Consider the following 15,486-nt stretch of genomic DNA (forward strand, 5'->3'; position numbering starts at 1 on the left):
ACAGTAATACGACCCGCTGATTGTAAAAGCGATCTTGAATTGTTCAGAGTGGAGGGGTAGTGACGGCCACTATCTTTTTGCAACATTGTGGCAGAAGCTAATGTAAAACTGGAAGAAAAATGGGAAAAATATGGATGTTGGAAAAAAAAAAAAAAAAAAGGATAATGTGGATCTAATGTGGTCGTGTATTTGGTCCTGAAACCAGCTCAGGACGTCACGTCTTCCTTACATAACAAACACTATGTTGATGTGGAGTCACCATGGTAATAGTTTCCAGGTCGATGTCACATGATTGGACATTATGTCTGCTGCCTTGTGATTTCTAGTTGTACAATAAATCTTCTTTCATTGTTAAACTAAAAACATCTATTAATGTAGCTTTGATGTTAAATGTTGTGTAGCAATATGCACAGTTATAATGTACATATTATACTGTAGTATTCTTTAATGTATCTTTTTATATTTTATTGTAGTTTTTATTCCTTACTATGTTTTGTATATGATTGTTATTGTTTGTTGTCTGCACCACTAGTATGTGAATAAGCTACTTGGCAATAAACCCTATTCTGAATCTGATAGACCAATTGATGTAACTTGTTTACTTTACAAAATAACGTGTTAAATGGCGAATATAAATATATAATATTAAATTAACAGACAATTCTGAGAGTGTCCTGTAAGAAATGATCATACCAGCAGCTGCATCTGTCCGTCTGGTGGCGGCTTCCACTAATGTCAGCATCTGAATGCTGGTTGGTGGAGACTTCCCACTCTGGTCTGTTACAGTGTCAGCTGTCTTTCATGTCTGTGAGTGTTCAGGTTTCAAGCCAGACATAGCTGATTAGCTCTGCAGACAGGCCAAACTCAATTTCACCTCATTGGAGCGCCACCACAAAGACTCACTGAGTGGCATTACACAAACACACACACACACACACACACACACACACACACGTGTACATGCACCTGATCTGATTGCAGTGGGTCAGCAGACCACTGCGTGCAGAAGTTGATCAGCTGACCACAGACAGAGGGGGAGGTATGAGTCCTAAACAGAGAGCGTGACTCAGAGCTTTGGTCTTGAATTACTTTTCATGACACTGCTACAGTGTATCACTAAAGTCATTAGGATTCCTCCTCTGGGGACTGTGAATATCTTTGCAAAATGTCATGGCCGTTTATCCAAAAGCTGTCGAGGTATTTCAGTCTGGATGAAAACGGTGGACCGACCAAATCGACCAACACTGCCGTCCCTAGAGACTGCTGGCAAGGCTGAAAAAGAAAAACAGCCAATCGATCAGACGGCAAATTTTCTAAAATTTTGCAAGCACCAGATATTTCAATAATCAGACCACAAAACGAATAACAAACCATGAGAAACTGACTCTTTCACATCCTTTTTTTTCACATTAAAACCGTCTTTTCTCCTGCCTTTTTCCACAGGGAGGTCAGAGGTTAAGGTCATTTTCTGAGCACTGAACCCTGAGCTGGAAGACATTCGGTGTCTTGCTCAAAGCTACTTCAGCAGGATGGATGCTTGCCAACACAGGGGTCTTGAACCAGAGTTCTTTGCTTGATCAATGGTCTCTTTTACCAGTGGGCCTCCCTGATGTTCGTAATGCCGCGTCTCTGGCCACAAATAAAAGCAGGAGTTGCGTTACAGCCGCCGTCGTGATGCCAAAGAAAACCCAATGCGCCCAGTGATGACAGACAGGTCCTGACCAAATTGTTGTGAAAGCCGGGGTAACATGACTGAACTGTGTGGTGTAATACTGCGTGGGAAACAGCGTTCAGCATCGTCTACAATCAGACTACTGACGAAGCTTCGTGTTTAGAGTTTTCCCTTCGGTGTGTTTCTAACATCTCATGGAGATGCGGCGTCATGTTATCGGTTCACAGTAGCATGTTCATGACACCCCGAGGACAAACCCTTTCAACTATCAAACACAATGTCATGTCACGCACAGACACGGTTTTATAACATGTGTATCCCTTTGAGAAAAGACGGAAGCTTAGAGAAGAATGCTCTGATCCCAACTCTACAGCTGGAGGGAGAGAGATCCTCCGATAAAGCAGAGCCAATGCAAATACAATCTGTCTGTAGACGCCCGAGAGTCTCGTCTGCATTGTTGTGCAAGACATCCTCAGCGGTCCTCAACACAACTGAACTGACCTGCACACATCCACGCATACAGCTCCTCTAAGATCTCCACAACCTTTTCTCTATCATATAGCCTTTCTTAGCTTGCATATGACATTACATAACATAGCACGCCAGCAGAGGCACGGACGTCTGGCCAGTGTGACGCTGATCTCGCTGAACTTTAGTGATTTGATCAGGGAAGGTTTCATTCAATCAGCCGAAGACTAGCCGTGGCATAGGAGAGGATTAAAGTACATGAAGGTTTCACATGCATCCACCAAGGGAGGCCATTTGACACCGGGGCTGCTTTCGGAAGATTTTACATTACATATCATAACATTGCGAAACAAGACTAAAAGTCTACAGCCACGCTAGCAGCTCTGTGAGGCAAAGCGGGGCTTTGAGCTGAATGCTAACATCAGAATGCTAACATATGCTAACATCGCCAACCCACGAGGGTTTCCCCCTCTCAGTCGATTAATCAATCATTTTGGTCTAATACTTGTTTTTACATGTTTTTCACATGCTGAATAACTGATTTCCTAGAAACTTAAGTGCACATCTCTGGTAATTGGAGATAAAACTAAGCTGAATTTCACGAGCAGGACCACACCTCAGCCACTCGCCCACTTCCGGCCACACTCCTATAAATACCTGCACACTCGCGTTTTCTGCACTCGACCACAGTCCGCCTGCTAAGAGCATCGACGCAACAAGCAAGCCGTGCCAACTCCTCTCAACTTTCCCAAAGTCACGCTAGGAAAAAACAAACCAACACAATCTACCTACATGCAAACACACCGGCGTGACGCCAGCGACCGTGACGCCACCGCGCACCCCGAAACTCCGCCCCCAACCCACGAAGTTCCGGGTTGCCAGGTCGCAGCGCCTCACCTCTCATCCCCCTCCACCACCTCAGGCAAACTCAACTCTCCAAAGCAGCAAGAGACGCCGACTCCATCTTCCTCCCTTCCATTTCCACAGCATTCCATCCCACCTTTTGGCCGGATTCACCCGTCTGTCTGTCAAACTCTGACCGGCTGGCAGTCACGTTTCCACCATTATCTTGCAGCAACATGTCAATTTCTGAACGTGGCTTCCCCTTGAGCAACACTCTTTCCATAATGTTGTGAAGACGCTTATAACAACAATCAGAGCCGGTCAGAGGCAAAAACAAGGGAAAATAGGGTGCAGGTTGAAAAATACAGAAGTTACCCATCAATGTATCACTGTCTGATCAATTATTGCTCGTGAACTGATCAAATTATCGTGTTTCCCATGATCCGCATCACCGGTGACATGCCGTGAAAAATGCAGTAAAGAAGAAGCAAAATGCTGAAACGACTCATCGATGTCAGATACAAACATACGCAAAGCAGCGAAACGAAAAAAAACACCGAACTGCATTTAAAATGATCCCAACACACCACTTATCACAAAAAATGTATTTGTTCCCCGGAACAAGCGCTGGGTGATTATTCGTCTCTTTAGATTCAAGACAAGCGTTAAAAGAGCACAAGTGAACAAAATGAAGATGTTCTGTGAAAGACATGATGCAACATCTGTTCACCTCAAACACACAAAAGATCCTTTGTGCAAACTGCAAACTTGCTCTTTGACTCTAGACCTTGTGAGTTGATGTCAACGAAATGCATCAATAATGCTTGGCCTTATCGTATGTGTATGCGTGTGTGTGTGTGTGTGTGTGTGTGTGTGTGTGTGTGTGTGCGCGCGCGCGCGTGCGTGTGTGTGTGCACGATGAGAGCATCTAAAATAACTTTTATTGTTCAGTGTGGGCATCCTGAAAACATCTTTGAGAGGGATGGAACATTCCTGAGACAGGACGCTCTACCGGGGGAAGGAAGGGCAAGGCTGTGACACACACACACACACACACACACACACACACACACACACACACACAGTGACGTAAAGAGACAAGGTTTAAGCGTGTGAACCGGAAATGGGCGCCTGTCTTGCCGCGGACGGATTCAGAAGGTTCCGACCTGCAGACGTTCCCAGCCGTGTTTCCAGCTCCGCTACGGAAGTCTGCACTCTGTCTGCAGCATCCTGGAGACATTGCTCACCTCCGTCCACAGCAAAACATGTCTGTCACTCTGTGTGTGCGTGTGATTGATAGACGCTTCCACAATAACACACACACACACACACTCAGATAACCCAGGGTGAGCTGTTGTGTAATGGAAGGAAAGGCTGTCCCGCAGCCAAAGTCAACACATGCTGCTCTGACCTGAGCATAACAGGCCAGTCAGCTGGTTTCAAAACACACACACACACCCTCTCTTGTGATAGTGGTCAAGTGAAGGACATCACATACATTGAGGAGTCCAAAATACATCCAACTATCGTGTTAACCAGTAACAACTTTAAAAAAGTATTTCAAAAGTAGAGGAAAGGTGGTATGGCCGTGCTTACGTGGTTGTCGGTGGTCAGAATGGGGCTGAGAACGGGGGAGCCTGCCGGGCTGCAGAGCTCGGGGAAAGGGTTGGGGATGGCGGGCAGGGAGGCCGGACGCAGCAGATGCTCTTCCTGCAGACACCTGCAGAGGGAGACACACACACTATTGTCATGGCTGGGTGTTTATTCATGAAAGCCTGACAATACTGTATGCACACAATGACTGGCATCAGTTTGGGAAAAGAGAAGGTATGGCACACATATATGACACGAAAAAGGTCTTCTCGAGGCTATGCTGTCTTGTTTTTTCAAACATATTTTCACAGTGCTTCCAGCTTAATATAAAAAGGAGAAATCGATGCAGGGGGCAGGTTCTGTGCGTCTACCTGACGGCCTGGATGTGCATGGGCTGGGAGTGCCGCAGCTTCTCCCTGGAGGGGGAGGAAAGGGGCAGGGGTGGGGTGTGACGCCGGTGGGCCTGGCCGTGTGCCGGGCAGGCAGGGTGCACGTGGTGGTGAGGAGGAGCGGGCACGTGGCCGTTGTTCAGGAGCAGCGCCGTGTCCGCCTGCGTAGAGTAAACGCTCTCCATGGAGGAGTTCATGTCATTCACCAGCTGCTCCAGATCCACATCGTCGTCTGCGTGAGAGGTGGAGAAAGGGAAGGAAGAAGAAAGTGAGCGACGGTGAAAAGCTGCAGGACAGCAGATATCCACCCGCCTCAGTGGGTAACGGTGTTTGAGAAATTATTTTTAAAGCATCCACAACCAGCTGATAATCATTAGAAATCATATGAATCCGTTTAGTTCAACTGTAGCCGCCATGTTAATGACGAAAACAGAGCTACAGCAGACGCAGAATGATTAAAGTTGTTCATGTTTTCTCTCAATAGTTCACATGAACGGCTTAATAAACTTTTCAGGACTTCAATATCCAGAAATCCTGTCATGTGACATTTATGAAAAATAAAAATCTATTTTTTGAGAGTGTTGGGCTTAAAATATGCACTTTCAGTTGTTCCAGTAAAGGAAAGTACCGAGATGCTTTATAGCCGTGCTAGCGACCCGGCTTTGGTCCAAACTGAAACATCTCAACAGCTACTGGAAAGATCTTTAAGACATTTTATACAGATTTGAGGTTCCCAGAGGATAACAGTATCTCCAGCTCAGACAAGCGTGCTGGGTTTAGTCCAATCAGATCACAGCTCATTTGCTAACAGCCTCTCAAAGCCTAGGTGGGTCCCGCCCACATTAATTAACCCTCCACTGCTGTATTTGAGACCTTTTTGATGAGAATTCATTATCATTATTGGGGGGACCCACCTCCTCATTCATAAGGAGGTGGTGAAGAATCATTGGTTCAGCTGTCATTGGAATGTCTGGCTTTCTGGACAGACCGCACGTTTTGCAATTTGTCACTTTACATATGCAAACACCAAAAACAAACATTTCATCAAGGCAAAATATCCCCCTCCATCATCTTGATCTGGGGTGTGGACGTGTTTCCCTCTTGCACCGCTGCTCCGTTGAAGTACCACTTTGTGTTTAAGGCCGATAAGCCGGCTGCAGTTTTACATTAAAATGTAGCCCAGTGCAGCTCAGAGGAGAATGATGGTACCATTGGCACGAATGCTTTTCTCTCTTAACAATCTTTACTGAAATGCAAGTCGTTTTTTTGCCATCGCCATTTTTGGCTTTTTGCAACCAGAAGTGGCAGGAGAGAGCGGAGTTAAGTACAACCGACGGCTCAATGAGACAAGCATACCCTGCTTTATTGGTTATTTTACCATCATTTACTCAATGAACATCATGCTGTATTGAAGAAGACTACAAACTATCAAACTCATCTTTACTGAGGCTATAAATCAAGTGAGAAGTAGAGTCATCTTCTCATAGACTTCTATACAATCAGACTTACAGCAACCAAAGAAGTCGCCCCCTGCTGGCCATTAGAAATAATTGGTAAGACACTTCCGCATTGGCTTCACGTTTAAGAACCAGAGGTACCAGAGCAGCACAAACAATGAACGCCATTAAAGTGAAGCAGTGATCGTAGTTATGAACGAAACATTAAATCTTTTCAAGTAAATTGGCTCGCTTGCATGTAATCGACACCACGGTACGCATCAAGACACATGTCATCAGATGGTCATGAAGGCAGGCCCAGTATAAACTGAGGGCATGTAACCCGAGCCTGGCATGATCTAAATATACAGCACGCCCCGTCAGTGAGGTTGATGTCATGTTTCTCTGAATGTAATGTTTCTCAAAAAAACTGAACGAGTCAGCTTGGAAACAGTGAAAACATTCGACTTCACTGCTTATGCAACCATATGATCTTTTCCTCTGACCATAAACTCTCCTCTGCCTGGTACTGGATGACCTACCGGCCTAAATCAACACCTCACCCGATTCACGTGAAGCCATATTTAATGCTCTCACGCAAGCGAAGACCCCCAAACACCAGCAGAGCGGACACTCCACTAAAAGAAACACAAGCAACGTGATAAAAAAAATAGGTTGGAGAGAGACACCCCCTCTTCTCCCCACAAGTTGGCCGCTTTCCAAAAAGTATTTCCAAGAATTTCCACAATGGCTGAAGGGAGTTCTGGGAATATATTAGGATGGGGATAGGGAGGGGGGGGGGGGGGGGGGGGTAGTAGAAAAGTGCTGAGCAGTGCTAAAAATGTTAACACTTGTCTGTAAACTCTCCATCTGGAGAGCAGAGCCTGCAGTGATGAAGGGAGACAATGTCCGCGATCAGGGGTCTCAAACTCCCGGCCCACGTCATTTTATGTGGCCCGAGAATCCGCCAGCAAAAAAAAAAAAAAAGTAATGTTAGACTTGATAATAAAAATATCCCCATAGTCGAAATTATGAGATAGAAAGTCGAAGTTATGAGATAGAAAGTCATAACTTTGATAGAAAGTCATAATTCTGAGAGAGAAAGTCAAAATGATGAGATTGAAAATCAAAATGATGAGATTGAAAATCAAAATGATGAGATTGAAAGTCAAAATGATGAGATTGAAAGTCAAATTGAAAGTCAAAATTATGAGATACTATGAGAAACACAGTCATAGAAGCAGCTCTTTGGCTGGTTACTGTACATTTAACATGGAAATGTATTGTGAGTACATTGAAGACTACTTTAAACTGTGAATGCAGAGCGTTATTTAACAATATGTTACGAGTGGTGACATTTACAACCGGCCCTTTGTGGGCGACCATGATGCTGATGTGGCCCGGAGTGAAAATGAGGTTGAGAGCCCTGTCCTAGATGGAGATGGAGACGGAGGAGGAGAGGGGGGAACACAAATGTGTTTTGGCTGGAGAGATCCCATAAAGAAAGGTATGAGAAAAGAATGTGAAGCGAGTAAAATATGGAAAGAACTGTTTCTTCTTTTACGACATTTACACGCTGTGCATGTATGCACACGCACACGCACACGCACACGCACACGCACACGCACACACACACAAAGTCTGCAGGCTTCAGCTAAAGCGGTTAGCTTCAACAAATATAAATATACAAAGACATACTTCTACTAGATGCAATACTGCAGCCATAAAGATCTTGATAACTAAATGAATAAAAAAAAAGTACAAGAATCATATCGCTGCAATGAAGTGTTGGGAGTTTCTAAATAATAAAAAATAAAAAAGCTTCAGGACAAATCAGGAGTTCAAGATGTGGAAAAAGACATTGTGGGATACCGGGCATATCATTTATCGCTGCATGTTTCATATTTACATCCCCTGAACAGATCTGACATGAGTTGGATGAGGAGCGGAGAGTTACCGTGATGATGTGGCAAGTTTTCATTGGCCGAGCGCTGAAAGCCTGGAACAATCAGCTCCTCGGGCCGGCGAGAGGAAGTGCGGTCCATGCTTTCCTGTCAAAAGAAGGCAAGAAAAAGAACGATTTTTATTCAAAAAGGCAAAGACCATGTTGTAAAAGCCATGCAGGGGCTTTAAGATGTCAGATGTGTCAGTGAAGTGTAAGACAACGTGTTTGTTTCACAGAGTTCAGAGGGTCAGACAAAGGGTGGGTTCATGGCTCTGCTCTCGAGGAACAACAAGCCTCACGTTCAGAGGTCAGGTGACACTTTGACCTCTGGCTGTGTGACTTTCTGAACTCTGCTCGCTCGCTCTAACACACACTCGTTTCAAACAGTATGTGAAACTCACCCCAGATACTGACTTGTGCGTTTCAAAAACACAACAGATCAATCACTTTTAAGAACAAAAACATACCAGCTCAGGCACACTTAAACAATCTCACACATCACACGGAGACGCACACACACACACACACACACACACAGCCAAGTTCCTCACACGTTGTCTCATTTGAAGCAGCCTCACGGTGAGAAAGCTGCAGTGAAGAAGGGGAGGGAAGAAAGCCAAACAAATGGTCGATCTTCCCTTTTCCAGGAAAAAGAAGAACAAGGAAGCAATGTTTCCAGGAACTGCTCGAGTCCTGGGGTCACGCTGTGCATGTATGCGCACGCGCACACACACACACACACACACACACAGCTCTTCGAAAACATCCATAAATGCCCAGAGTAAGATTTATAGCTGAGAAGCAGCAGCCAAAAGCTTTCCAAGGACAGCAACTTGGCTGCGAGGCCTGTGTGCTGAAAAAGAAAGTCTGCAGGCTTCAGCTAAAGCGGTTAGCTTCAACAAATATAAATATACAAAGACATACTTCTACTAGATGCAATACTGCAGCCATAAAGATCTTGATAACTAAATAAATAAAAAAAAAAGTACAAGAATCATATCGCTGCAATGAAGCGTTGGGAGTTTCTAAGTAAAAATAAAAAAAGCTTCAGGACAAATCAGGAGTTGAAGATGTTACATTTAGTTTGAGGTGAACGTTCTTCCTCAGCACTCTCAGCACTGGTTTGGGATCACCTCCTCGAGGACACGAGGGTGTAACTGTGTACATGGTGCGGAGTTGGAGGCAGGACAGTGAACTAGATCTCGTAACAGATATCAGTACCGGCAGTGTTAATATATAGCTACAAGTAAGTCCGGGGCAAATCCCTTTCCCTCTGCAACACGCGTGCAGTAAAAGAGTCAGCTTTAAACGGCTACATTCCCGATTCAAAAGTCATTGTGAACTCCCAGTAATACGCTTTCACTGACTCTATAGTCTGCTGTGCTAACATTGCAGCTGCTCCATAAACACCCAAAATAACATCATTTAGGCATAAATACAGCAGCATCGTTATTGTTGGCGCTATAGACAGTCTATGTTTTATACACATACATTAATACACATTGATTTTCGTCCGGTTTCTGTATGAGGCAACATCGTAGACGCCCACAGGCCGCTACAATATTCCCCCCCCCCCCCCCCCAGCTCTTACTCAACTCAAATTCCACGTATTTGCCTGAAATCTTGCATCCTGCATTTTTTTTGTTTTTGCATCTTTGCGTTGACTTGTTATTGCATCGCGTCACGCATGGTGGGATCACACCGTAAAGCAGCTGCTTGTGAAGCTCGTGAACTCCAATCAAATTGTGTGTTGAGCCATGAAATGAGAAAAGTTTGTTTGGTTTTGGCTTGACTGCTAATATGGCGGTTGGGTCATAAACTCTCCCATTTTACAGTTAAACAGTTCACTCAATGATGTTTCTGAAAACATCTGAGGAGAGAAATATAGGCAATGTAGTGACATCATCTTTATTCATATTTGAAACCAGTTTTTTCACAGATTCTCTGTCTCATGTACTACTGTCAGGATATAGTGGCAGTTTGAGCAAAAAGCATATATATATATATATATATATATATGGTTATATCTCCTTGGGTGTGAGTGAGGTATTTCTTGTGTTCAAGAAATCTGTTCGGGCCAGTGTTTTGGTTCTTGCAGTCAGCAACAACTTGTCGAGAAAATGTTTGGCCTGGAGCTTTGAGCAGCTTGACACATTTGGGTTTCTCTGGATCGTCTCGACATCTGTTTCGTTGTGAGCAAACGCCTCTCCTTTCACTCCACAGCCCACAGCACTAACATCCAGGCATTTCAACACACCTTCTCTCAGAGAATCAAAGGCTGCGCTTCCTCGAAAGCACGCGCGGGAGACCGAGCGTGCCCGTTGCCACGGCGCACCCTGCATACAGCCGCTGACCTCTGACCTCTCAGAAAATAAAGACAGAAAGAGCTGTAGTCCATGGTCTCAGACAGAACACACACGTTGGCACAAATACAGATTATCGGGGGTGCAGTCATTCTTTCTGCTCCTCTGTCCAGTTAAAGTCTGAACTCAGTGGTGCTTCGAGTCTGTGGCCGGTGGCGTCTTAGTGCTAATATGTAAGGAGATGGAAAAGGAGAAAGATCCGAAGTTCACACACACACACTTTGTAGACAGGCCTGGAACGCTGCCCAGATTCCCCAACATGCCCAGCGTTATGTATAGTGTTATGCAAGTATACAGAAACGAGGGCTCATTCGCTCCTTATCTACGCACACTAAACCTACAGTGACTGCCTACAGATGGGGTAACTATGTGTGTGTGTGCAATGCTGTGTCACGTCAACTGGCAAGCTTTACATAACCACACACACACACACACACACACACACACACACACACACACACACACACTGCAATGTTGTAACCCACTTCTCTCCCTCCGACAATCAAACTTTTCTTCCTCCGCTCGATGCAGGGTGGAGGAATGTTGTTTTCTATGGGGATTCGATTCACTGCAGTCTTACTGGTGCAAAACCCTTTTCCTGGAAGCTAACGTGAACCAATCCAACTTCATGTCAGCTCAGCGGTCCCACGGTTTGGGTTAGCGGGGAGCTGCATTTTTGTACCTCCACTAAGAGGAGTAAGGCAGCTGAGGCTACGTCACCTCCATCGTCCCATCGGCCCCCAGCAAGACGTCACGCCATCAATCCCAAGCCCCCCGGGCCTGTCGCACAGCAAAGCCCGCAGCTTGTTATTGTTGTTTGTTTAGCGCTCTATTTATAGACCTCCGCGATGCTCTTTAGCCGAATTCTTTAGGTTACTGGCGGGTTGTACTGGAGAAAATGCGAGCGGAGAAACAAAGGGCTCATTTTGCAGGAGTTCAACAGAGGAAGTGGGTCTGTTGCGCTGCACAGACGCCATATTTGACCTAACTAGGCCAGGAGTCATTCAGTGTGACGCAAGTAGACTCACACATACACAAGTTGATGATGAAAATAATGATAACAATAATTATAATCATAAAACAAAAAAACTTTTAGGACCTAATGATTTCAATAAGGGCTGTTAAAGATAGAACATGACAGACAGAGATGTCAATACATGTGGTGAAGAGCGCATCGTGACTTGTTTAGGACTCAAATTTCAGTCTTGATTTGGGATTTGAGAACAAAGACGTGAGACTTGCTTGCATAACAATGACTTGGGCCCACCTCCGCCCTTAAGACCTTCGGGCAGACTGTCACAGAGCTTTTGGGGGCATAATTAACAAAGGCTGGGTCGATGTGCCTTTTAGTTCTGACCTCAAGAAACAATCGAGAGGTTGGACTCCGAGGATCTAAAGGACCGGATCACTTGCAAATGAAGGTGGACGCAGTCCGTCTTAAAGATCTGATTTGCCTGCAGTCTGGACGTAGCCTTTGACTTGTCGACTACAGGTGCAACGAATTATATTAACAATTGGGATCTTTGGTTTTGTGTACTGAACGATAACATGCTCTTGATTCACGCGCGACCACCCACCACTGACAAGCACACACATGCATACAACACACCAAATAGTCACCTGGTAGTTTGAGTGATGTAGGAAGTAGTCAGGGCATCCCGCTAAGGCCATGGTGCTCCTTCAGTGTCCCCTCTGCTGGGAAGGACACCCTCTGGTCTCGCCAGCACCCTGCTCATGAAGGAACGGACACAGCACAGAGAACAGAAGTAAAGAAAAGCAGTGAGGCAATTATCAAAAAAGGCAAATTAACAATGAATAAATCATCAGCAGGCGAGTTTCAATGCAACAACTTTGTAAAGACGGGTGTGTATTTGGTGCGGCTAAAGACGAGACAGAACACCTCACATCCCTCTCTCTGCTGAAGAGAAAACAAAGCCTGCGTGAACAAATGAATGTGCACGGATGAACGTGTGCACACCGAATCCAATGTAAACACGGCCATTGTGTACGACACACACACACATAAGTCCGTACCCAAACAAAGCCTGGGGCTTCAGACTAAATAAGAAACCCTGTCCAAGCTGGCAACACATGACCACTCACCACCTGCAGACTGAAGGGGGAGGCAAGAGGGGGAGGCAAGAGGGGGAGGGGTCGAGTCTTTCGGAAGTAACTTGAAATAGGAGTCGTCCATTTCCACTGCTTTGTGCGGCGTTGTCTGTTGTGAAGTCGTGCGTACGTGTGTGTTTGGAAAGAGGATACACACTGCAATAAGCCAGGCTGTTCAGCATCGAGTCTTGTGTCGCTTGGATGAAAGTCATGAACGCATCGTCGCACAGAGGGACATCTTTGATGCAAGTTGTTATCAATTGTCTAATCGCAGCTACATCCTAAAATGGATACAATCCACTGAAATGTGAGGGTTCCTTGGCGTTGCATCGTGTTGTTTTTGAGTCAGATTTCTATCCACATTTGTTCCAAATGTTTTGGCTGGAAAACACGCATCATCGCCTGTTGGTGGAAATCCCAGATCACCGTAAAACTCCAATTGACTGCTCCCTTTAAAAAAACTCAGATTGAAAGTGTCCTGAAAAGCTGCAAGAACATTTTAGAGACGTCCGGCTCATTCGCTCACTATCACGAGAAACACAAACGCTCCACAATGGGAAGCGGTGACTTGTTAAGATGGATCTTTTAGCAGCCCACATACACACTTCAGGGAAGTGCTGCAACCGATACTGTTTTCAAAACACACTGAATACACACACACACACACACACACACACACACACACACACACACACACACACACACACACACACACACACACACACACACACACACACACACACACACACACACACACACACACACACACACACACACACCTCTGCTTCTCGCTCACTAAATAGCTCCACTCACTCGTTGACTCCGCTGGTTTCTCTTCACTTTCTCCCCCAGCGTGTCTCCATTGTACGGGTTATTATATAACAGATATCAGATGGTTCGAACAATATCTCTTCCTCCTCCTCCTCTCTTCTCCCTCCCTCTCTTTTCACCCCACTAATTACTGTTCCCACTGGGGCTCTGCTATCTTTAGGTCGCTCTGCTGACTGAGAATCTGTGTCTAAATGTGTGTGTGTGCACAGTTGCACACACAGTGAAAGGACAGCCTCTCCACTGCTGATAATTGCACACTTTCTTTCTTTCTTTCTTTTTTTTTTACTGCGACTGGTTTTATATCTCACACGTTCCTGCACAGGCTTATGCGCGTGTTCACACCAATCAAACAGCTGGCCAAAGGGCAAACTGGGCTGATCGTACATGTGGCTAATAAGCCTGAAAGCAAAGCTAAAGCTCCACGTGCTTGACATTTGCTGACATGTGTGGTTCCCCCTGCAGAGAAAGGGAGTAATTCAGCTTTACTGGTCATACGGGGAGATCTAGCTTATTAAATGGAGCAGGGAGCAACTTAATAATGCCACACGTGTGAGTGTGTGTGTAGATGGAACACACCACACATCACATCGTTCTAAGTACAAATAACCACAGGTGCTGACATTGAGTGTGTTCTAGTAGCAGGTTTTACAGATCGACTGTATTTTCTCAACAACTAAATAAATAAACACAAGTAGTCTTTAATGACATACTATCCACGTGCACCTGTACTTTACACACACACACACACACACAGTAGTATAATTCTACCACTTAAAGGCCTTAATGTTGCCTGATCCTAAACAGACCCGAAGTCTTCTTTATGCACCAGGAAGGAAGGAAGCAGGAAGTTGAGCAGCATGCAGAGATTAGCCTACATTAGGTCACAGCTAATGGAGCTTTATGACAGACCATCAACAGACAGACACACACACACACACACACACACACTCACTCAGCTTATCGTCCCTGTTGCAGCCGTTCTTGTATATGCTGTGGGTTCACATAACTCCCTTTCAAAGTATCAATTAGTGGAAGAAACCAAAGTGCAGCTCCAGTGAGGAGATGAAACAGTCACTGCAGTGGCTTTTCTTTTGTTTGTTTACACTGGTGGCGCATCTAGAACCATCACCAATACAGTCTCAGCATGCACGCAGTGATAGAAAGTAGTGTTCGAAAATAACCCCAGCTGCTGATCTTTATAAAGTCAACAACAGAACAGGCTCCTGCAGAGCTGTATGCTCCGTATCCTTTTCAATGTCAGCCTGTTCACGGGCTATATTACCGAGAGATGGTTCCACAGACTTTAACATGTCTACAGTGACTTTGCGTCGCATGTCAGTACAGTCTTCTCTCCTCTGGATTCCTGTGCATGACGATCAGGCTTCTGTAGAAAGACTGTCCGACACCGAGGTAAACCATATGCCTTCTATGCGGAGTTACCCAAATAAACAAGCGACGTGCTTACGGTAATCAAAGGGCAGCTCGCAGCTCGGGAATCGTGTCCAGGACGCACGGCGGATCGGCACTCTGCGCGCATCGACTGTCCTCGTCTGGGTCTCGACACAAACTGTTTCCTCCAATAAAAACTCCGTCCGCTGTTCTGTTGTCTGCACCTCGTCCCTCCCTCCCTGAGGTGCTTTCCTTGCACACGTGCACACACGTAAACGCACACACGCACACGTGCATTGTTCTCAAGCTGCACTTTGCGACCAGCTGACTCTTCCTCGCTCGCTTTCCACACACGCGCGCGCACACACACACACACACACACACACACTGAAGGAAACCTCCTCTCTCCGCCCCGCCCTGTTCACAGCAGCACGCTGCAAGAAATAAC

The 15,486-nt window shown here is 45.5% G+C and overlaps 1 protein-coding gene across 3 annotated transcripts in view; it reads right to left on the bottom strand.

Annotated features, from left to right (window-relative positions):
- Positions 1–15,250, bottom strand: part of LOC306791534 (growth factor receptor-bound protein 10-like) — a 42,243-nt gene extending 26,993 nt beyond the window's left edge. The window contains exons 1-5 of one of the 3 annotated variants that reach the window (XM_079288309.1): positions 15,115–15,250; positions 12,330–12,437; positions 8,359–8,452; positions 4,948–5,197; positions 4,580–4,703 (exon numbers count right to left, since the gene is read on the bottom strand). In XM_079288309.1, the coding sequence (XP_079144435.1) occupies positions 4,580–4,703; positions 4,948–5,197; positions 8,359–8,452; positions 12,330–12,380 (519 nt within the window). In that variant the 5' untranslated portion in view covers positions 12,381–12,437; positions 15,115–15,250. Of the gene's footprint in view, positions 1–4,579; positions 4,704–4,947; positions 5,198–8,358; positions 8,453–12,329; positions 12,438–12,812; positions 12,873–13,631; positions 13,730–15,114 lie in introns of those variants that run through there. The other 2 variants (XM_079288310.1, XM_079288311.1) reach the window with 2 other exon arrangements.
- Positions 15,251–15,486: the final 236 nt, after the last annotated feature.

This window comes from Melanostigma gelatinosum (assembly GCF_949748355.1).
Source record: "Melanostigma gelatinosum genome assembly, chromosome: 17".
NCBI classification, from domain to species: domain Eukaryota; kingdom Metazoa; phylum Chordata; class Actinopteri; order Perciformes; family Zoarcidae; genus Melanostigma; species Melanostigma gelatinosum.